This window comes from Brachyhypopomus gauderio, chromosome 6 (assembly GCF_052324685.1).
Source record: "Brachyhypopomus gauderio isolate BG-103 chromosome 6, BGAUD_0.2, whole genome shotgun sequence".
Taxonomy (NCBI): Eukaryota; Metazoa; Chordata; class Actinopteri; order Gymnotiformes; family Hypopomidae; genus Brachyhypopomus; species Brachyhypopomus gauderio.
The window spans coordinates 8,508,015-8,528,527 of record NC_135216.1 but is presented as its reverse complement, the minus strand read 5'-3'; the positions used below and the strand labels follow the sequence as shown (position 1 = coordinate 8,528,527).

General features: G+C 44.4%; 1 protein-coding gene across 1 annotated transcript; it reads left to right on the top strand.

The window, feature by feature from the left end:
* The first annotated feature begins 5,333 nt into the window (after nt 1-5,333).
* On the top strand, nt 5,334-20,000 carry fndc5b (fibronectin type III domain containing 5b). The gene is made up of 6 exons (XM_077008489.1): nt 5,334-5,892; nt 12,387-12,502; nt 16,182-16,380; nt 18,619-18,705; nt 19,421-19,596; nt 19,767-20,000. Exons 1-5 carry the CDS (start codon nt 5,823-5,825, stop codon nt 19,558-19,560), a joined length of 612 nt encoding a protein of 203 aa, XP_076864604.1. The 5' UTR covers nt 5,334-5,822; the 3' UTR covers nt 19,561-19,596; nt 19,767-20,000.
* The last annotated feature ends 513 nt before the right edge of the window (nt 20,001-20,513 follow it).

Below are 20,513 nucleotides of genomic sequence, written 5' to 3'. Positions count from 1 at the left end.
TCTCTATTCATCTCTCCCACACCCTCTCTCTGCCACTCCCTCTCTCTCTCCTACTCTCTCTCTGTCCCCTCTCTCCCTCTCCCTTTCTCTCCCACTCCCTCTCTCTCTCTTTGTCCCTCCTCTCCCATTCCCTCTCTCTCTCTGTCCCCCTCTCTCTCCCACTCCCTCTCTCTCTCTCTGTCTCATCCTGTCTTCTTTTCCCTCCATCTGTCCTACCTGGTTCACCAGCTTCACCCATCCTCACCACACTTCCCAGTCATGCTCTGTTGAATTCATCATGATTGTGAGGGCCATTCTAGCTTTAGTGAGTACTACTCATGGCACAAGGAAAAGTGAATGATTCTATAATTAGAATATATTACAGTTATAATACTATATGACGCTCAGCTGCTCAATTACAAAAGAATGAAGCAGATATATGTGGCAGTTTCAGGTAGTCTAGCTTCTCTTCAGAACAGTCACTACCACACACAAGCTCCTATAAGGAAGGTTCATTTGGATGGAAACCAAATGCTTCAATTTACACATCAATGTATGACCTTTAAATGTCATTCAAGAGCAACAGGAAGCAATTAGAACATGTTGCTGAAGTCGTGTGATGAACTTAATCACCTTAGTGATTAGAGCACAGGTTTAATCAGGTAATCAGTGTGATTCTGCATGTTTTGAAAATAACCTTCCGAAAATGAGGACGGATCGTCAAGCCCGACAAGCATGACCAATCCCAGCATGCTTTCCCCAGCAGAGAGAGGCGGTCTGACCAATCAGACGTGTTCCACTGACAGCCTGTGAAAGCGTGAACGTCACAGTGACTTCTCTCCCACTCCACGGCGTTACCCGGCAGAACACCGCAAATGGCTGACCATCGTAACACTCATTGGTTCGTTGTTAGCGTTATTCTAGTCACAGTGTCACAGCCGTCTCAAAGCCACGGGAGTGTCTGGTTTCTCTAAAATTCAGCATGTGGGCCTAATGAAGGAAATGTATAAAGTCCACATTGTGCCATCAGTTAGCGCTGGACTGAGCAGGGAGAGGAGCACGCCACTGTAGAGCAGAAGAAAACCACTCATCCTCCTGTCACGGGTTGGACAGCAGCTAGCAAAACAAGTATTATGGCGTTCAGATATCACACATTTATTAAAGTGTTCCTGTTCTTGTCATTTGTTATTACAATCACTGAAGAATATATAACTGACCCTGTATTTTCAGAGAAATGATTCAAACTCACATAACTTATCATAACTTATACCTTCTTGCCATTTGTTAATGTTTCAATAACTACTCACAGCTGACTAATGCAGCTTGGTCTGTTGACAGAAGACATCAAGAACATGAAGAATGAAGAACTGATTTGGTTTGAGGGCTTTTGTGTCATGTTGGATTATCACCTAGTTGGTAATCAAATCTGTCATCAATGGTGGTAAAGGCAAAAAGACTTTTGCAGCCGAGTTATGAAAGTGGCCAGAATTTTATAAACATTGGCATCTGAGCTGGTGAAGATGATAGAATTGAGTTCAAGCAGCTGAGCACTGCTCTGTCCTTTAGAGATGTAGTTGCTAAAACGAGCAAGACTGGCTTCTTCTGTGTGCTCTTGAGAGGCACAGCTCAGCCTGAATCTGAGGGGTATCACAGGCTTTCAGTACTCAGGGAGAATGCACCAGGCATTCTGCACCAGGCATTCTGCACCACACATTCTCACCAGGCATTGTGCACCAGACATTCTGCACCAGACATTCTGCACCAGGCATTGTGCACCAGACATTCTGCACCAGGCATTACCCCTGAAGAAGGTGTGCAGAGCTCACTGTCACCTCACTCACCACATGGATGATTAAACATGAACCGTATGAAAAGGTTAAAACATCTTAAAGAATGTCGAGACACCCATGCTAACTTGTAAGTAATTACCTTGTTCTTAACACGTTCATTTTTTTAAGTTCTGAAGTGACTAAATGTAGCATGTTCATGTTCTCCTGTGGTACTGAAGGACCAAGACGTGCAGAACGTATGGAGAACAGATAAGAGTGAAATGCAGCAGTTTCAGAAGAAGCACGCTATTGTGAATTCTCCTAGTCAAACTGGTAGATGGATGAAAAGGCTTTTATTAGAAAGCAACATGAGACTTTCACTGGATTGTGGGCTGCTTGAAATCCAACTGAAGACTTATTAAAAAAAAGACCTATCACCTGTTCTCATTGTGGGAAGGGTTTCTGTCTTACGGAAAACCTTAATCGCCATCTAAAACATTCGTAGAGGTGAGGAATCTCACCAGCGTTCTCAATGTGCGAAAGGGTTTATAAAAACAAGAAAGATCACCAGAACATTCATTCAGGTGAGAGGCCATTTATCTGTCGTAAGTGTGATACGAAATTCATTTTGGCACGGCACCTTCAGAGAGACCTAAAAATTCATGCAGGTGGGAAGCCTTTCCACTACCTTCACTGTGGGAAGAGTTATTAATGAGATCACTTCAAAGAGCATTTGAAAATACACACTGGAGAATGGGCTCATATGTGGCCTCCGTGTGGGAAGACCTTAACTACTGCTACGATTCCAAAAGAGCACCTACGGATTCACACCGGAGAAAAGCCTTATCGGCGCACTGTGTGGGAGGAGTTTCAACCAATCAGGATCAGAAAACATAAAAGAGGGCAGAAAGCCCTTATCATTGTTTTCACTGTGGGAAAAGCTTTAGTCAATCAAATGGCTTCAGAAGCCACTGCGAATCGCACAGCGCAAAATCAACACCTGCCAAAAGGGGCTTGACACGTCAAGTTTAACAGCAGACTGCTTGCTACCATATCTGCTGGGCTGAAAAACTTAACAGCGTGCTTTATTGAAAGACTTTCTTCTTATAAAGTGCTGCGAAACACACGACTTTAATACCTGTTCCACAGAAGAACAATGCACCTATCTGGAAATGTATAACCTAAAGCTGTCATTGTGACTGAAGGTAAAAAGCTGTGTTTGTATGTAGGGTTTATATTTGAATGCTTGCGAAAAAATAATAACCTTCTTACATTTAAGAGGGGCTCCAGTGCCACCATTTCTACTGTACTGAAATATATTTCTTCTGACATTGTGTCCACTGAACTTATAAGAGACTGAAAGTCACATTTTTCACTGCTAAACTGCCAAGTTTGTCCTGTCGATACCCTTCAGATATATCAAGAGGGCAGACCAATATTTGTTAGATTTGGAATTATAATAAATAAAAGAAGCAGCACGCAAAAACCATCAGACAAGTAACAGATGCGAGACTGATATGATGTTGGACTAATGTGATGCCGGACTATAAAATATATATTACGTGCAGTGTTTGTTCTAAGTGTTAACTAAGTGTTTTTAGTTAATTCTTCCAGTGTGTGGATTTTTCCATGAATCCCCTGAAGCACATTCATGAAGAACTTAGAAGTGATTTATGAGGTTCAAAAAAGAGAGGAAGAGAACAGTGATTTATTTCACACAACAGTAATATCTCAAGCTGTCAGTACTGTTACTGCAGAGAGCCTGAAGCAATAAGAAAATAATCGACTCTAGTCTTGAGTCTTGAGATTATATATATTATGTATTTTTGAGATTATATAGTGTATATATATTATTGAGATTGTTCATAATGAGGATGTGACCACTGTCCCTTTGACACTCTGTTTGATTCTGCCTCATTTTAAGGGATTTGCTCCATGGCATTGGAACTGTTTAAATCAATGTTATTGTTAAATCAATGCTATTGTCTTGTGTTATTATCAGTGTTGTCTCCAAATGTCATTTGTATTGTGTGGTTTTCTCATTGCGTGTTGTAATTGTTTTGTGTGCAGGTCCTAGATCAGATCATGGTGGTGCAACAAGAGATTCTCAGTAGCAACATGGCAGTCTGTTGAACACAAGCTGGTTGGTATACGTTTGTATTCATGAGTCAACACATTTGTAGCTTACACTGATCTTCTGAGTGATTAGCCATGGCTCATTGCTAGATAGATGGACTAACCTGAGAATCAACAGCCTGCATGCATTGGTCATCAAGCATTCAGTAACAAACTAGTAGTTTTGCAATACATAGCACACGCATACGCATACACATTATGTACTGAATGTGAATTAACAAAAAGTTTGACAAATACAACCATGATCTGATCTTTGTCCTGCACGCAAAACAAGTACAACATGCAACGTGTAATGAGAAAACACTTGATTAAGACATTTGGAGATAACACCGATAATAACATAAGACACTTTGTAGGATGTTAAAAGTAATAACATTGATTTAAAAACAGTTCCAATGCCATGAGGCAAATCCCTTAAAACCAGGCAACATCAAACAGAGTGGCAAAGGGCCAGTGATCACATGCTTCAGGAACCTTGAGTGTGAGCCTGTCTCTGCAGCAGAGACACAGAGACTCTGTCTCTGTAGCAGACACGGCAGGAGGGACACACACACACACACACACATTCATCTTCCACACTCTGCAGCTCCAACAACACCGAGTCTCTTACCAAAGCGGTGAGACACACACGGGCCCTCTTTCTTCACTAAGGTGGAACATTAAACCCAAGGCAGATAAGGCGGGTGAGGAGCACGCAGAGAGGGGCGTTGAGCCGAAAGATCAAACGTGCGATGGTTCGGCAAGAGACGCCGCCTGCCCACGTGCGACACCAGCCGTGATGATAATGACTCTGCATATGCGTCCCACCGTGCCACCGGGGACGGCCGCCTTGCGATCGCCAGACTGCAGTCTCCGGTGAAGGAACCACAATGAAGCACCTGCTGAATATTGTCGAGTGTACAATGGAGTGCACTTGTCAAAGCTAGTTCCCCTGACAACAGAGCACGGCCCCAGGCACTCTCCCTGCAGTGTGCTGTGCTCTTCTAATGTCCAGCTCGGCTTGTCAGCCTTGAACTGATTCATTTGCTTTGTTTTTACAGGAAAAATGACATAACACAAATTGTGCAATGATTGGGTTATAAGTTCATGGTTGCTTGCCTCTGGATTCATACCCAATTAAGCATCAAACTGCAATCGTATGCCATTTTGCTTTTTACTGAAAATATGGGGGCAATATAACACAAAACAACATAAAGAGTCGTTAAACGAGTGATAATTAGGTAATTAATTAAACTGAAGTGATTGCATTGTGAAAACGTACAGCTGCGCAACGCATGGAACGGCACGTGCTTCGTTGCGTGGTGTACTGCCTGGCCCAGATACGTAAGAATAAAGAAAGAGTTGGAAAGGCCCTCTGGCTGTAACCATAAAATTTTGTGGTTCCCCTCTGAAGGCAGGCAGACAGACAGACAGACAGGGAGGGAGGGGGAGCGAGAGAGAGAGAGAGAGAGAGAGAGAGAGAGAGAGCATGAATCGACTAGAATCTAGATTAAGAGCGTTTGATGATGAGTGCTTTCAATCTGGGATCTTTTGAATCTGAAACAGCACCATTTGATACAACCATCGTTTAACGACAGGCATAATTTCCTATAGTTAAACTGCTGTCCTCACAGCTTAGACTTAGATTTTTTTGGCGGTCTGTACCCCACGTCACTCTCAGAACCGCCGGTGCGTAAAACAGCCCTAAATGCCATGCGCGCGTCTCAGATGCAGAGCTAGATGTTCCGACCCAGGTAGCTACACACAGTCAGCCTTTGATGCGCCTTTCTGCGGCAACCGTGGAGTTCTGATCTGCGCTGCTCGGAATGAGAAGGACGCGCAAAAAGACGACAAGCGGTGGTGCGTGCTGAATAAAAGCGCAGATCTCGGGTCGGAACCTTACTGCGAGTAAATGGGATTCAACGTCATCCGAACAGAATGTGAAGAATTCTTTAAAGGATGGGAGGGAAAGGCTTGTCCGCCGCGTTGCTGTTACTGGGCTACATCTCCGCGTCTTGGGTTAATGCCGGTAAGTTTGCGTTTTTACCGTGTCAGTACCGTCAGTATTGGCTCGGCTCATAAGACGCCGAACAGGACGGAGCGCGATGAAGCATCGTTGCCCCAGGTGTGCATTTAGTTTTAAAGCGCAGTAGGTTATTGCATTAAAGGAAACACACACACACATGCTCACTGGCCATGCAGGCTGAATAAACGGGTCGGTACAACCTGTTCATCACAAGCACTCAGCAACAGTACCAACCGTCTGTACCAGAGAGCCTGCAAAAAAATAATGTACAACTTGGGCCCGAACCTTGCTTGGTTTATTTTCATTCATCGAATCTTCTGATGGGCATTTTGGACTCCAGTAAAACACGTTTCTCGATGGCAAACAATGATAAAAGAATGGAAGTTCGCTGACTCAAAACTGGGTCTCGTTGGGGGGGTACAGTGTTCTGATGATGATTTGGTTGTTTAAATATCTCACGTATAGACGTGCAGAGGAAGGTCACGATGAGAGCTTCTCACCGGATAGAAATACATTAAACAGATGATGTTTTGATAGTCAGTTACCTGTGAATTTAACACGTTGAGCGTGAGTGGACTGCCTTGCGTGCGGATTAAGAAAAACAATGTTAATTGCAGTCTGTTACTGTGTATGTACAAGATGTCAAGTAAAATGTTAAGTTCCCTTAAAACAAACAAACAAACAAACAAACAAACGTGTAATGAATATGTCCATCATGTAGATTGTACAAACATCAATCTTTTAGCACCTTTACTAACAGAGACAGAGTCGTCTGTTATGATAAAAAACAGGTTTGTGTCCAGTGCTTTGCAGCTATTTTGATGCTTGAGTTATTGTTTTGAACACAGACATAGCAGACATGTGTAATCTGTAATATTCTTTGCAGACTAACTCAGCATGTCTCATGCCAACCTCCCACGCTTTATTATCCACACATACTGAAGGAGATTCAGATCCACCCATACTGAAGGAGATTCAGATCCACCCATATACTGAAAGAGATTCAGATCCACCCATATACTGAAGGAGATTCAGATCCACCCATATACTGAAAAAGATTCAGATCCACCCATACATTGAAGGAGATTCAGATCCACCCATATACTGAAGGAGATTCAGATCCACCCATATACTGAAAGAGATTCAGATCCACCCATATATTGAAGGAAATTCAGATCCACCCATATACTGAAAGAGATTCAGATCCACCCATATATTGAAGGAGATTCAGATTCACCCATATACTGAAGGAGATTCAGATCCACTCATACCGAAGGAGATTCAGATCCACCCATACTGACGGAGATTCACATCCACCCATACTGAAGGAGATTCATATCCACCCATACTGAAGGAGATTCATATCCACCCATACTGAAGGAGATTCATATCCACCCATACTGAAGGAGATTCATATCCACCCATACTGAAGGAGATTCATATCCACCCTTACTGAAGGAGATTCAGATCCACCCTTACTGAAGGAGATTCAGATCCACCCATACTGAAGGAGATTCACATCCACCCATACTGAAGGAGATTCACATCCACCCATACTGAAGGAGATTCATATCCACCCATACTGAAGGAGATTCACATCCACCCATACTGAAGGAGATTCACATCCACCCATACTGAAGGAGATTCATATCCACCCATACTGTAGGAGATTCAGATCCACCCATACTGAAGGAGATATATATCCACCCATACTGAAGGAGATTCATATCCACCCATACTGAAGGAGATTCAGATCCACCCATACTGAAGGAGATTCACATCCTCCCATACTGAAGGAGATTCACATCCACCCATACTGAAGGAGATTCACATCCACCCATACTGAAGGAGATTCACATCCACCCATACTGAAGGAGATTCACATCCACCCATATACTGAAGGAGATTCACATCCACCCATACTGAAGGAGATTCACATCCACCCATATACTGAAGGAGATTCACATCCACCCATACTGAAGGAGATTCACATCCACCCATACACTCTGAGATGTATATGTGGCCATTCATGCATATCTAATAGTGACAGAGCAGAGCGAACACGGCAATCACTCAAAGGGGGTTATGGGAGTCAAATCCCAAAACCATGACAGCAAGCCGTAAACTGTGGTGATTTTTTGTAAAACGCTCTACCTCAACATCAGAGAACGTAAGCAAAAAGAAAAGGCAGGTAAAAAACAACAGCGAGGTAGAGCACGTTGACCTGAAGGAACGCGAACGAGCCAACATTCTTATCTTTTAACTTAAACATCAGCAAACAGAGAGGCACTGAAAAGGAATGACAAGTAAACTTAAACATCATGGTCTGAAACAGACAATGGATGGTGGGGGGCTGGAGGGCAGATATATTTCACCGTGATTGGCTGAATCCTGCCTGTGAGACGCAGCTGTCCACCACCCTGAACAAGCGCGCTCCGGTCTCCCCTTTCATGTGCACGGGAGAGGCTGAACAAAGCCACGGCCTGTATCAGAGCTCCGGTCAGGCTATGCAACAGAAACCAGCAGAGCAGGGCGCTCGGCACTGACTGTAGGAATAACCCCCAGCACAGACGATTCACCACAGAGGCAGCCACGAAGGCGGCGTGCGCTGGCGACATGCGGCTAATGTGCTAGGAGGCTGATTAACTGCCCCGGTATCTCGTGGGGATTTTATCTCCTCGTGAACCTGAAGTGATGAGCGCGTGCGATGAGGGTGTGTGAGGAGCGTGTGTGGTGAGCGTGTGTGATGGTAGGCGGAGGTGTAATCGCATGGCTGCTCGGTCTGGCACAATAGACGACTGCTCCGTCGTTGGGACACGCCGTGAATATTGTACGAGTGGGATATTGTTCTGAGAAACCGTTGTATGGTTGCAGTCCCTGTGGACTGAGCCCAGAACAACAACACAAATCTAAATATCACACTGATATTTTTTGTGTATGTCAACTAGACGTGACAATACATCAGGGGACATCCGTCAAAGCTGTTTATTCGTCTTCATTCACTCTGTACCCCTGAGATTTAACAGACGTGCCTAATTAGCCCACTAGTCAAATATGGCTAACGCCATCACTAGCCCATAGCCAAAGACAGAGGAACCAGGAGGTCAGGGAGTCATTTAACTACAGACCGATATCACCATGAAGCTGCACTGACAGACCCGACAGACAGACAGAGGCAGGTCTGTGGTCCGACAGGACTTTTGCCCACTGTGTGGAAGTGAGACAGGACGGATATGTAGTAACAGAGAAGGCTGAGTGTTTTCTCAGTTGTAGGATTAGATCAGGGAAGCAGAGAAGTGGCTAAGCAGGCAGAGCTACTTTGATTATTACTACTGATGGGCTCTATAATTACTTTTCACTTTTCAGATATATTCAAAGCCAGTTCTGGGTTTCCATCTGTACCTTATTCAGTGTAATAATACTTGTAATAATAACTGATGTCAGAACTGCCTCATGAAAACTTTGAAAGTAAAGCCATCTCTGTGAAGCTAATTCAATTTCACCGCTAGCCTGGTTTGAGGATAATGATCTTGCTTATTGCATGTGAGTGATCGTTGGAGAAAATTTGTTTCCTCGGTAACTGAACTGACATGATTTATTACCAGACTTCATGCAGATCTGTGCACATGCACGTTAATTTGAGTTGATTTTATAACCATCGCATCCTGGAAATCCAGTTTATGTGTGACATGTCAATCAGATATGCACAGAGTGTACGTCAGGCCTCATAATGTTTAAAAAGTCAAAATGACTGAATGAAAATGGCAAAATATAATTTGCAAGAGACGTCATATTTGCAAAAAACAAACATTATGGAAAATCAACCACATGGGTTATGTCATTTAAGCATGTTGTGCTCTGGCCGTGTCCGTTGCATACCCACGGATCTCCCCACCACACACCCATGCTTGTTACTAATTAATTTCAGACAATTGTTCACAAACTTTCCCAAAAGAGGAACGCACGAACGAACGAACGAACGAACGAAAACCCCACAGCTGAGAATGGCGGCGTTAGCCTGCATCCCCATTCTTACACTCAACTTGTGGCTTTCGCAAAATTGAATCTTGACGGGCCACATTCAAACGGTCCTCAGCTGAACCGGGTATGTCTGGACATATATACAACACAGTTGTATGTTATGTTTTAGATTGAAAGGTGCTACAGTAAATATTCCCCTTAGCCTGCCTACGGCGGGGACGGACACGGAGGGCCTGTGTATTTACGAGGCCTGTCAGGGCCGAGGAAGCGGCACGCTCCAGCCGGGGTCCTCGCCTCTCGGCCATGACGGAGTAAATCACTGCAGCATGCACAGGTGGCCAGGAAGTGGAATCCGCCGTGTGTCTGCACCCAGCTCACACTCGGCCCACCACCGTCGGGCCCACAGAAGCCCGCAGAAGGAGGGGGAGCAGCACCCGACATGGGGCTGCTATTAAAACGCTCGCAGAGATTTTTTGGCCCTGTGTTTGACCCCCGATGAGAAAGTAAACAAACCCTGTATGTATTTCCGGCCTAGCGAAGAGGCTGGAGAAAACTCTATAGAATCACAGACTTAAAAGCCAAAATCAAGTACACTACAATGGAGTGAAGCTGTTCTGAATTACATCATTTTTTTTAGCAGGATTCTTTATAGGTGATTTAAAAGTGGTAGAAATTGCAGCCTGAGTCTTTCATTGCACATTAAGGAAAGTCTCACGTGTGATCGATTTCTTACCAACACGGTCGATTTCTCAGCACTACGGTCCTAAGGTTACCGTTGCTGTAAGGATAACATAATGTTTAAAGGTGTGATTTAGACTTTCATACAGTACATCGCTGCAGTTAACTGCATACATTCGTAATCAGCAGTGAGGGGATGGAATATGAGGGTCAGATGGTTGGCTAGGAGTCGATTAATAAGCTCAAAACACAGTGAAGTCTGGGGCCAGCCCGCTCAGACCAAACGTTGTCTAGCCATAATCAGACTTTGCCTAGCCAAAATCCGATGTTGCCTAACCGTAATCAGTAGGGAATTCACCTCCCTCAAGTAAGTCCAGCAAGACCAGCTATTACTAGGTCTTAGGATCTGATTAGATTAATTAAACACAGTGGGATATCATCCTTCCCTTGACAAAGCAACATAGATCATAATGCGATGTGACACCATACCACCATACATGTCATGAGTGATTTCTGCACTTGGTTTTAGCATCATGTTACAGCTGTGGTGTTCAAAACCACTGATCTGGACTCTGATTTCCAGTGATATCATTTGCATAAAAAGAGTTTACCAAATCACCCTTTCTGTTTGAAGGTGGGGCTACGTAGTTTCTGTACGAGCCAGTTGTGTTCTTATAGTGCAGTGTTTCCTACTCTGGTCCACAGAGAGCACGTTTTATTTAACACAGACATGTTTAGTACGCAGACATGATCACATATGTCATGAATATATAAGCAGTGTTTGTGATGATTAAGACAGCTCCACCTCCCTCGGTTTTGATTGTATGCTATAAAAATCGCTCGTGCACTATGGATCAACTAAGTTAAAATTAGATTGATGATGTGTGTTATTACCGGCTATTAAGACATGGAAGACATATATGGAACTTGTGCAAATAGAGGGAATAGCTTGCATACCTAGTTTCAGCATGACATTATATATTTTGAATTTTTGGCATGTAAAACATACGTATGTGTAAGGTTATCATTAGACAATGAAAACATGTTACCATGCCCCAACTTTATGTAGAAATCTCCCAGAGACATTATTTCAAGCAGAAAAGCTAGAACTCCTCTAAGCTGATAAGCTATTATGAACTCTTTGGCAATGACTCGCTCTTTTTAAATTTTGCCATCTATCAAACTGTATTTCACATTAAGAGTTGGGAATTTGTGCTATTTTAACAGATGCAAAGAAGCTGCTACTCTACCCTGCTGTCTGGGAACATTAGCGAAGGCTAGGTGTTAACAGCAGTGGTTTATGCCTCACTGCATTACCAGGCAGACGGATGATGAAGCAGTCATAGCATCTGAGGTCTCTCTGCATGGTGCGCGTTTAATTCACGAGGACCAAACAGAAAGACTATAGGATGGGGGCAACAAACACCGCTGTTTGTTTTGTGTGTTGGCTGTTAAAGATACTGAGGTGGGTTCAGCTAACAGTCCGAGAGCTTCTTCTGGAGTAAATACAACTACAAATATGATGGAAGTATCGATTGAAGTGACCTCAGAACAGGCTGGCCAGCCGAGGGGTTCCACAAACGAGCTTAGAACACGCTGCCGTGTTAGGTGTTAGAAATAAAAGAACACTTATGTGAAAAGCAGCCTGTGGTCTCTTGAGACCGACCTTTCCCGCTTATAAGAAAGAGATGTTCCCAGCTATCTTCTGTGTGCCTTGGGTCAAAGCTGTTGAAAAGAGACGTGATACGATGCCTTCTCAGTATGTTTCTTCTTTCTCTCTCTCTCTCTCTCTCTCTCTCTCTCTCTCTCTTCCCCCCTTTTGTCCCTTTCATTTTCAGATAGTTTGTCTGCTCCGCTCAATGTGACCATCAAAACCTTAGAGGGCAACTCAGCAGTGGTCACATGGGACATCCTAGAGGGGGATCCTGTCATCGGCTTTGCCATCACGCAGCAGGTAGCCGCATATGAACCCCATTCAAACGGGGCAGGAGTGACTCGACAGAGCTTGTGCATTGATGCCTGCGTGGTACATGCCAGCTCGACAGCAGATTGTGCAGGAAGTTGGTGTGTGTGTGTGTGTGTGTGTGTGTGTGTGTGTGTGTGTGTGTGTGTGTGTGTGTGTGTGTGTGTGCGTGTGTGTACAGGAGGAGTATATATATAAAATGTTATGTATGATTATGGCCCTTTCATAAATGCTCTATCTCTGTGACTTATAACTAAATACCACAAATTAATGGTGTCATAATCCAATACCATAATACCATACATCTCTAATTTGTGTATGAGATATATATGTGGTTCTTTACAGGCTATGGTACATTTTTGTAGAATTTGCATTTGGGACATAACACTACAGGTTCAAGCAATCCTGAAAATAATAGTTTGGCTCGTAATGAAGCTTGCTGGTTCATAGTCTTTGGAAGCACCTATAAACACCTGTAAACACCTGTAAACACCTGTAAACACATGTAAAACGTGTAATTGGGGAGGATTGTAGCTGGGAGTCTGGAAGATCAGTACATTCAAGATCCCCTGTGCACATGACACTTGTGCGTTCACAGTCATTTACTAAGTGCCCAGTTTACCTGACAGGTTCCTGAACTAGCAGCACGTTTTCTAGCGTTGCCACTGCAGTGGGAATTGATCATAATTGGCTAACATAGCTAGCAAGTTAGCATATTACATTCTTTGCCTGTCAGGTCACATTATTAGCCAAATTTAACAGAAAAACGTCTGACATTTTCTGAACACAAACATGACTAATTAAAACAGCAAAGATTATGTTAGCTACGAGACAGACACCCAGCTTACATTAGTCAATGTTTTGCCCATTCCGAGCCGTGTGAACAGCAGTTCTACTAAAGAGAATTATGGGATTTGCCTTTGCCAAGGGCACATGCAGTAGTGCCGTTAATATGGCCAGAATGCCTTCACAGACTGCTTTCATGGGATGGATTCTAAATGCAACATTTTTAACATCCTGAGCATGCAGAAATGTTGCCCATAAAGGCAGTGTTGGTTAAGCAGCTGTCTCCGGAGTGGAACGGTGAATATGTAGGTCTGGTTCCTGCTGAGTTTTTTCATTACACTGCGTGTGACATTGTTAAAACACAGCTGCGCAATAGCAAATGGTTCGTCTCCTATAGACTCACAACAACATATAGTGCAGTGAACAAGAACAGGGATCATATTTTTTGTTGCTTTGACTTTGTATTTCATCACTGTGAATTGAAAAAAATGATCGTGGGAAAATATGCACAATATCAGTCTTAATTCAGTAGCACTTTACATTGGAACTAAGTCCTTTTTAGACTGTGCAGAATGTTTTGTCTTGTGCCTCTGAAGATGTCCTTCACTCATTTGTCTAGTGGTACATTTAAGGTCACTGTCCTGCTGGACACACTGGGTTCTGAGTTTGGACATGAACCATTAGCAGGATTCTACTGGGGCCACTATGTCCTTTTATCTTGGATTTCTAAACTCCCTATAATTTGCTGTTCCTCTCATGCTGACATTTGCTTGCTAAAGTCACCATACACTGTCTCGCCATACGCTGAAACCGTCAGCCGTCTTCTTGCATGCCACGATTGGTCGATCATGTACACGCCCCACACCGAGCTATTGGTCGGACAGCTTCAGGTGGCCGTGCATAACTGTGGGCTGACGAGCACACAGTTCGCATAAAACCAGTGAGAGTGAAGGTCGCGCTCTGTGTGAGTGTTTGTTGTTCTAGAGAGCGTGGGTGAGCTAAATCTGTTGTAATTATCTTAATAGTTTTATTTACTTTACTTTTTTATTATATTGTTTACTTTACTTTTTTACATTTTTTTTATGTTATTTTACTTTAATTTCTTCTAACATTTCCTTTTTGTCTTCTCCTTTTTATGTTTCTTTTATTTATACTGTAAAGCACTTTGAGTTGCATGTATGTATGAAAGGTGCTATACAAATAAAGATTATTATTATTATTATTATTATCATGTGTGCTGCTTCACGTATGGCCAGTTATTTGGCCATATTGAGGTTTTCCTTCTATACGATCTTTTGTTTGGCACCTTATCAAGTCCTAACAGTGCAGAGCTGATAGTGATACACTGAGGGTTAGACTCGTTATTTTTTTGATGTTTTGTTTTATCTGTGAACAGCATGCGACAAAATAATGACATAAATCACACTCTATCACCTGCATGCTGGCTATATGACATCAGAGGCTTGTTAGTGTAGTAAAATAGAAATGAAAAACAATAGAAATAATAGGAAAAATAATACTGAATGTGAAGGCCGGTGTTTGTGTGGATATCTGTATTATACTAGATTCCCACATGTGGATGCCACGTCTGCCTTCATGCAGGAAGGTTTACCTGGTACGTCACAACTAATGAAACTTCTAGTCAAGTAGTGGATTGTTTTGGCAACTGATTTTCATTTACTATATAACAAATATTTTTATACTTGAAATGTTTTTCAAAATCAATTGGATTTGAACGGCACAGCCGAACAGAGAAGAATCGGATTACCTGGCCATGTTAATTGGTCCTGTAATTTGAACAAATCTATCAAATGTGGCCATGTACACATGCCCCCCAAACCTCGCCCTCCCCGACCTCTTTTTTGAAAATCAAAATATGGTGCACTTCAGAATTCATATCATCAGCAAAATTCATCTGGCAGCAATGCATGCTGGGGGCTTCCACGTTTGCATCACAGATGAGGCGGCTTTGCATCGTCAGCGTTTGCGTTTTCCCTCTCGTGCCTCCCTCTCCCCGTCACACGCAACGGGCCGAGATCCGGTCCAGCAGTCCACTGGCCAGTGTGCCTGGAAGTGCATGAAGGAAAAGGCACTTCCTGTATGGTTCACCCATCTAAATGACAGTACCAGCGCACTACAGCTGACATTCTGCGCCTGTGATCGTCCTATTACAGTCTGCATTATTGTTTCATCTAAAATCCAATTTCAGTGTATTTTATGCAGAATAAAAACTGTGGTACGTATTCATAAAAAAGCATTTCTTAACACGAAATCACGGGAACTTTTTCCTTTCTCTTTTATGTAAAACGGACAAATTGCAGAACCCACAGGAATCCACAGTGCCACTGGGAAAGGAGGGTGCAAATGTCATTTGAACAGGATTTAACATTTTTGTGATGTGTATAAAACCGTATTTCCCAAACATGGTCGTGGGTGCAGAAGTGACCAGTGTGTGTCTCTCTTGTGTGAACTGTCTCATGCAGAAGTGACCAGTGTGTGTCTCTCTCGTGTCTCCTGTCTCATCCAGAAGTGACCAGTGTGTGTCTCTCTCATGTGTCCTGTCTCATCCAGAAGTGACCAGTGTGTGTCTCTCTCGTGTCTCCTGTCTCATGCAGAAGTGACCAGTGTGTGTGTCGCTCTCGTGTGAACTGTCTCATGCAGAAGTGACCAGTGTGTGTCTCTCTCGTGTCTCCTGTCTCATCCAGAAGTGACCAGTGTGTGTCTCTCTCATGTGTCCTGTCTCATCCAGAAGTGACCAGTATGTGTCTCTCTCGTGTCTCCTGTCTCATCCAGAAGTGACCAGTGTGTGTCTCTCTCGTGTCTCCTGTCTCAACCAAGAAGTGACCAGTGTGCGTGTCTCTCTCGTGTCTCCTGTCTCACCCAGAAGAAAGACGTGCATATGATGCGCTTCATTCAGGAGGTGAACACCACCACTCGCTCCTGTGCATTGTGGGATTTGGAGGCAGACACAGAGTACATTGTCCATGTGCAGTCCATCAGCTTGAGTGGGACCAGCCCTCCCAGTGACCCTATCCTCTTCCGCACCCCAAAAGAGTCTGAGAAGCTGGCCTCCAAAAGCCCTGGTAAGCCAAGGATATGAATATTGCAAAACCTAGCATTTCACACCAAATATAACCTCTTTAAATGCAACCCCAGAGAACTTGTTTATTTGCAAACACACAATATTGAGCATAATACATTAAATGAAAGCTTATGGTCAGCTTATTGGACAACCATTCTAAAAACACACTAATTCAAGGTGAAATAGCTGGCATTTGCACATTTCGCCTTATAATTCTTTTATTGCGGGACGTTGTAGCTTTCCTAGCACAGCCTACATGTCCAGTGTTATAACCCATTTACTGACCCACTTATTTAGACAAACTTCGGTGGAGCAGCCGTTTGATGGCACCGGTCAGGTATCCGGTGCTGGAGAGCTGGGAGTAGCTGGTTCTGACTGTTTCTCCCTGCCTCGGCTATGCAGGGCCACTGTCTCTGTTTTTTCTGCTCCTCTCCATCTGATGTAAGGCAGAGGGCCTCAGGGAAGCGCTTTGGCTGCAGGTCTAGCGCGTCTCTCCAGGTGTCCGTGGCGCTGGGTCACGTTAAACTGCTGACTCCACCTGGCCGGGATGATCTAGTGCTTTTTTTGTTTGTTTGTTTTTTTTTACTTTCAAGGACCCTCTAGTGTGAGTCACCCAATCTCAGACAAACAGGTTGAGCCTTCGGGAGAACAAGGACAGGCAAACAGGAAAAAGAAAAAATGTAGATTGGTTGATTGCTCCTTTTTAAACTGACTGGTGTACATAAACCTTAAAACTGTGTGGATCTATATAGTTGGCTGTGCTACCAGACATTAGTGTTCATGTTTGCTCATTTTGGTGGTGACAAACTTGCACAGACGTGTACTACTACAGCACCTATTTCCAAGGCCTTAAGCAGACATCTGTACAGAAGCGTTCATGGATCAGCCAAAGAACTGCTACAGAACCACCACAAAACCGCCATAGAACTGCTACAGAACCACCACAGAACTGCTACAGAACCGCCACAAAACCGCCATAGAACTGCTACAGAACCACCACAGAACAGCTACAGAACCACCACAGACCCGCCACAGAACCGCCACAAAACCGCCATAGAACTGCTACAGAACCACTACAGAACCACCACAGAACCGCCACAGAACCACCACAGAACAGCTACAGAACCGCCACAGAACAGCCACAGAACCGCTACAAAACCGCCACAGACCCGCCACAGAACCGCTACAAAACCGCCACAGAACCACCAGAGAACCGCCACAGAACCGCCACAGAACGCTGCAGAACCGCCACAGACCCGCCACAGACCCGCCACAGAACGCTGCAGAACCGCCACAGACCCGCCACAGAACCGCCACAGAACCGCCACAGACCCGCCACAGACCCGCCACAGAACGCTGCAGAACTGCTCTGAGGCTGTTTTTTTTTTCCTCAGCTGATGCCACATGTCAACCATGTCAGGCAGATAACAGGAGCATTTACTAAAAACACTCTTTCATAATCAGCCATTAGCACTCAAGTTACTCTCCAATTAATCATGCAGGCAGCATTTCGCTTCACTTCATTTCGCATGACTCGAGGGTGACTAATGAACGCGGACACTTAATCCTTCTCTCCGTACACCCCCTGTCCTGCCCCTCGCTTCAGGGTGGCTTCGCGTTGTTTTTCTTACTGAACCCGTGACATGTATCGACTTTGATAGGGAGCTGAAAAATGCCCAGACTTTCACTGCTCAGAAGCACGAAATAACATTTCAGTTTTACCTGAAGGGTATCGACGTTTCCGTCCGAGCGGCGAGGAGCAGAAGGAGACAAGTGGAACCTCTTCCATTCGTCACAGAGCTCCGCCGCTCTATCACTCCAGCACGCTCACACGGAGCCTCGTTCCTCGGAGGCTTGTCTTAGGCTAATCAGTGAACACGAGCAGGAAACTCACAAATGAGCTTAATTACCACCAGTCCCTTTAAATGTGTAGCCAGGAGGACTGGTGTGAGCTCTTCTGCTTGTGGCAGGAAGCAGCACTTGTGTTGACCAGGGAGGGTGGAAGCCGAGATTGAGGAACCTGAGGAACCTGAGGAGAACCTGAGGAACCATCACCAAACACCACCACATGATGGCCATGCCTCACTTCAGTCTGGGCAGAGAAACGTTCTGCTGTATTAGCATCACACAAAACATAACTGGGTTTTGCATTCACTGAGGGTTCCAAATTTGGGATGTTTGAAAATTGATAAACTACCAATGTTTTTTTGTTTTTTTTCCCCCCTCTCTGCTTCATCAGATGAGGTGACCATGAAGGAGGTTGGCCAGGCACAGCTGAGGGCCGGAGAACTCATCATCATAGTGGTGGTCTTGATCATGTGGGCAGGTAAGACACCCACACTCATCACCTGGGTTTTGTCTTCTAAAACATCCACCGCATGTGTCATTTTTATTACTCTTCTATCATATCTGGTGATAGGGTTTAGTACACATTCAAATTAGGTTTCACACGAGACGATGAGTATTACAACCCCTCTGTTTAATAGGGGTGTGAGCAATATCAGAACAGGTTTGTTGCTCAGGGAGGTGAGATTGATTGGTTTCGCCACTACATTAAAATCCAGCGATAGCTGCATTTTCTGCTGCAAACGAGTTCTTTGAATGACTTCCTGTAGGATGGAGAATCGGTGTACAGAGTCACTGAATCTAATGGGAAAGAACTCTGTGTGTGTGTGTGTGTGTGTGTGTGTGTGTGTGTGTGTGTGTGTGTATGTGTGTGTGTGTGTGCAGTGGGAGATTCTCTAGGCCTAATTGAACCTCGGGGACTTTCTAAACATGTCATAGTGTCTATCAAGCTTGTGAGAAGATTAGAGAATAAATCATCAAAATGACAGTTGTGGCACAGCTCGGAAAAACGAAACACCTCATGACATATCTCGAGTTCATTTGCAAATATAGTTTGTAATGTTTTTTGGCCGCGAACACAAAAGAGCGATCCATCATCAGATGTTCTATTATCTCCCTCTTCCTGACATCCTTCATCTATCACTTTCCATCTCTCCTATACTGTCCCACTTTCTCTCTCCTTCTCTCTGTCCTAGGAGTGATAGCTCTCTTCTGTCGTCAGTACGACATCATCAAAGACAACGAGCCCAACAACAACAAGGATAAAGCCAAGAACTCGTCGGAGTGCAGTACCCCTGAACACCCCACAGGGGGCCTCCTGCGCAGCAAGGTCTAATCACACAGGCAATAATGGGCTTTAGCCTCAGGACATGTAAGTCATGCAGTTTATTTTTGCTTGAAACATTACGTTTGAACAAATTGTGTTTTAAAGCGTATGGTGTGCTTAATGTTTTTTGAAATCCAGTTCTGATCAATTCTGGCAACATTCCAGTCCAGTGCAATTCAATTCAGCTTCAGTATTGTTCCTGATTCCTCCCACAGAGCTCTGAGACGTACTAGAAAGCCATTTAATGACATTGTTGTGAGACAGACTGCCCATCCTCATTTAAAAGACTTCGATATTCCATCCTCCCAACAAACGTGGACCCCTTGGTGCTTGTCTGCGAAGGACACAGAGACACAGCTTCCCACTGGAGCACCACTGAGTAAAGTGGTCATGTGGAGTGGAACGTGTGTGCACAACTGCAGCGCTGGGTTACGCACCCCCCCCCCCCCCCCCCCCCCCCCCCACGACCCCGCCCCCCGCGGCTTCCGCTCCGAACTCAGAGACGTTTCGGAGCCGTCGCCTCAAGACGAGGTCCCGGCCCGCCGAAAGCTCCAAAAGCAGCCGATGCCGTAGAGCCTGAGGTGCATGCCGTTGCCTCCGGCAGGGCCCCGCACAGATAAGGATGAATGTGTCATCTCCTTTGAGGCAGATGCTAAATAAACCACAACTATGACTGTACTAAGAAGTGAGGAATGATCCCCCCCCCCCCCCCCCCCAAGCTTTCTGCCATAATCCATGCTAAAAGAGGATCGTTAGGCTACAGTTACCGAGGAAGGTGGGAAACATCTGGGAAATATCCATTCGAACTCCGTTCTCCCTTTTGTCTAGAACATTTTGTTCTTATATTTGTTCCATGCTGCCTTGTTTTCTTTATCCATTCATCGCGTTCCCATTACTATCATATCCCGCCACCTCCTGAGGAGTCATAGCGGCCACCGCAGCACGTTTGATCATGTTTATTG

Bases quoted from the DNA above. Each gene is read 5' to 3' on its own strand.
- fndc5b (XM_077008489.1), top strand. From the start codon at position 5,823: ATGGGAGGGAAAGGCTTGTCCGCCGCGTTGCTGTTACTGGGCTACATC. The intron at 5,893-12,386 runs GTAAGTTTGCGT...TTTCATTTTCAG, and splicing joins CGCGTCTTGGGTTAATGCCG to ATAGTTTGTCTGCTCCGCTC. The intron at 18,706-19,420 runs GTAAGACACCCA...TCTCTGTCCTAG, and splicing joins GGTCTTGATCATGTGGGCAG to GAGTGATAGCTCTCTTCTGT.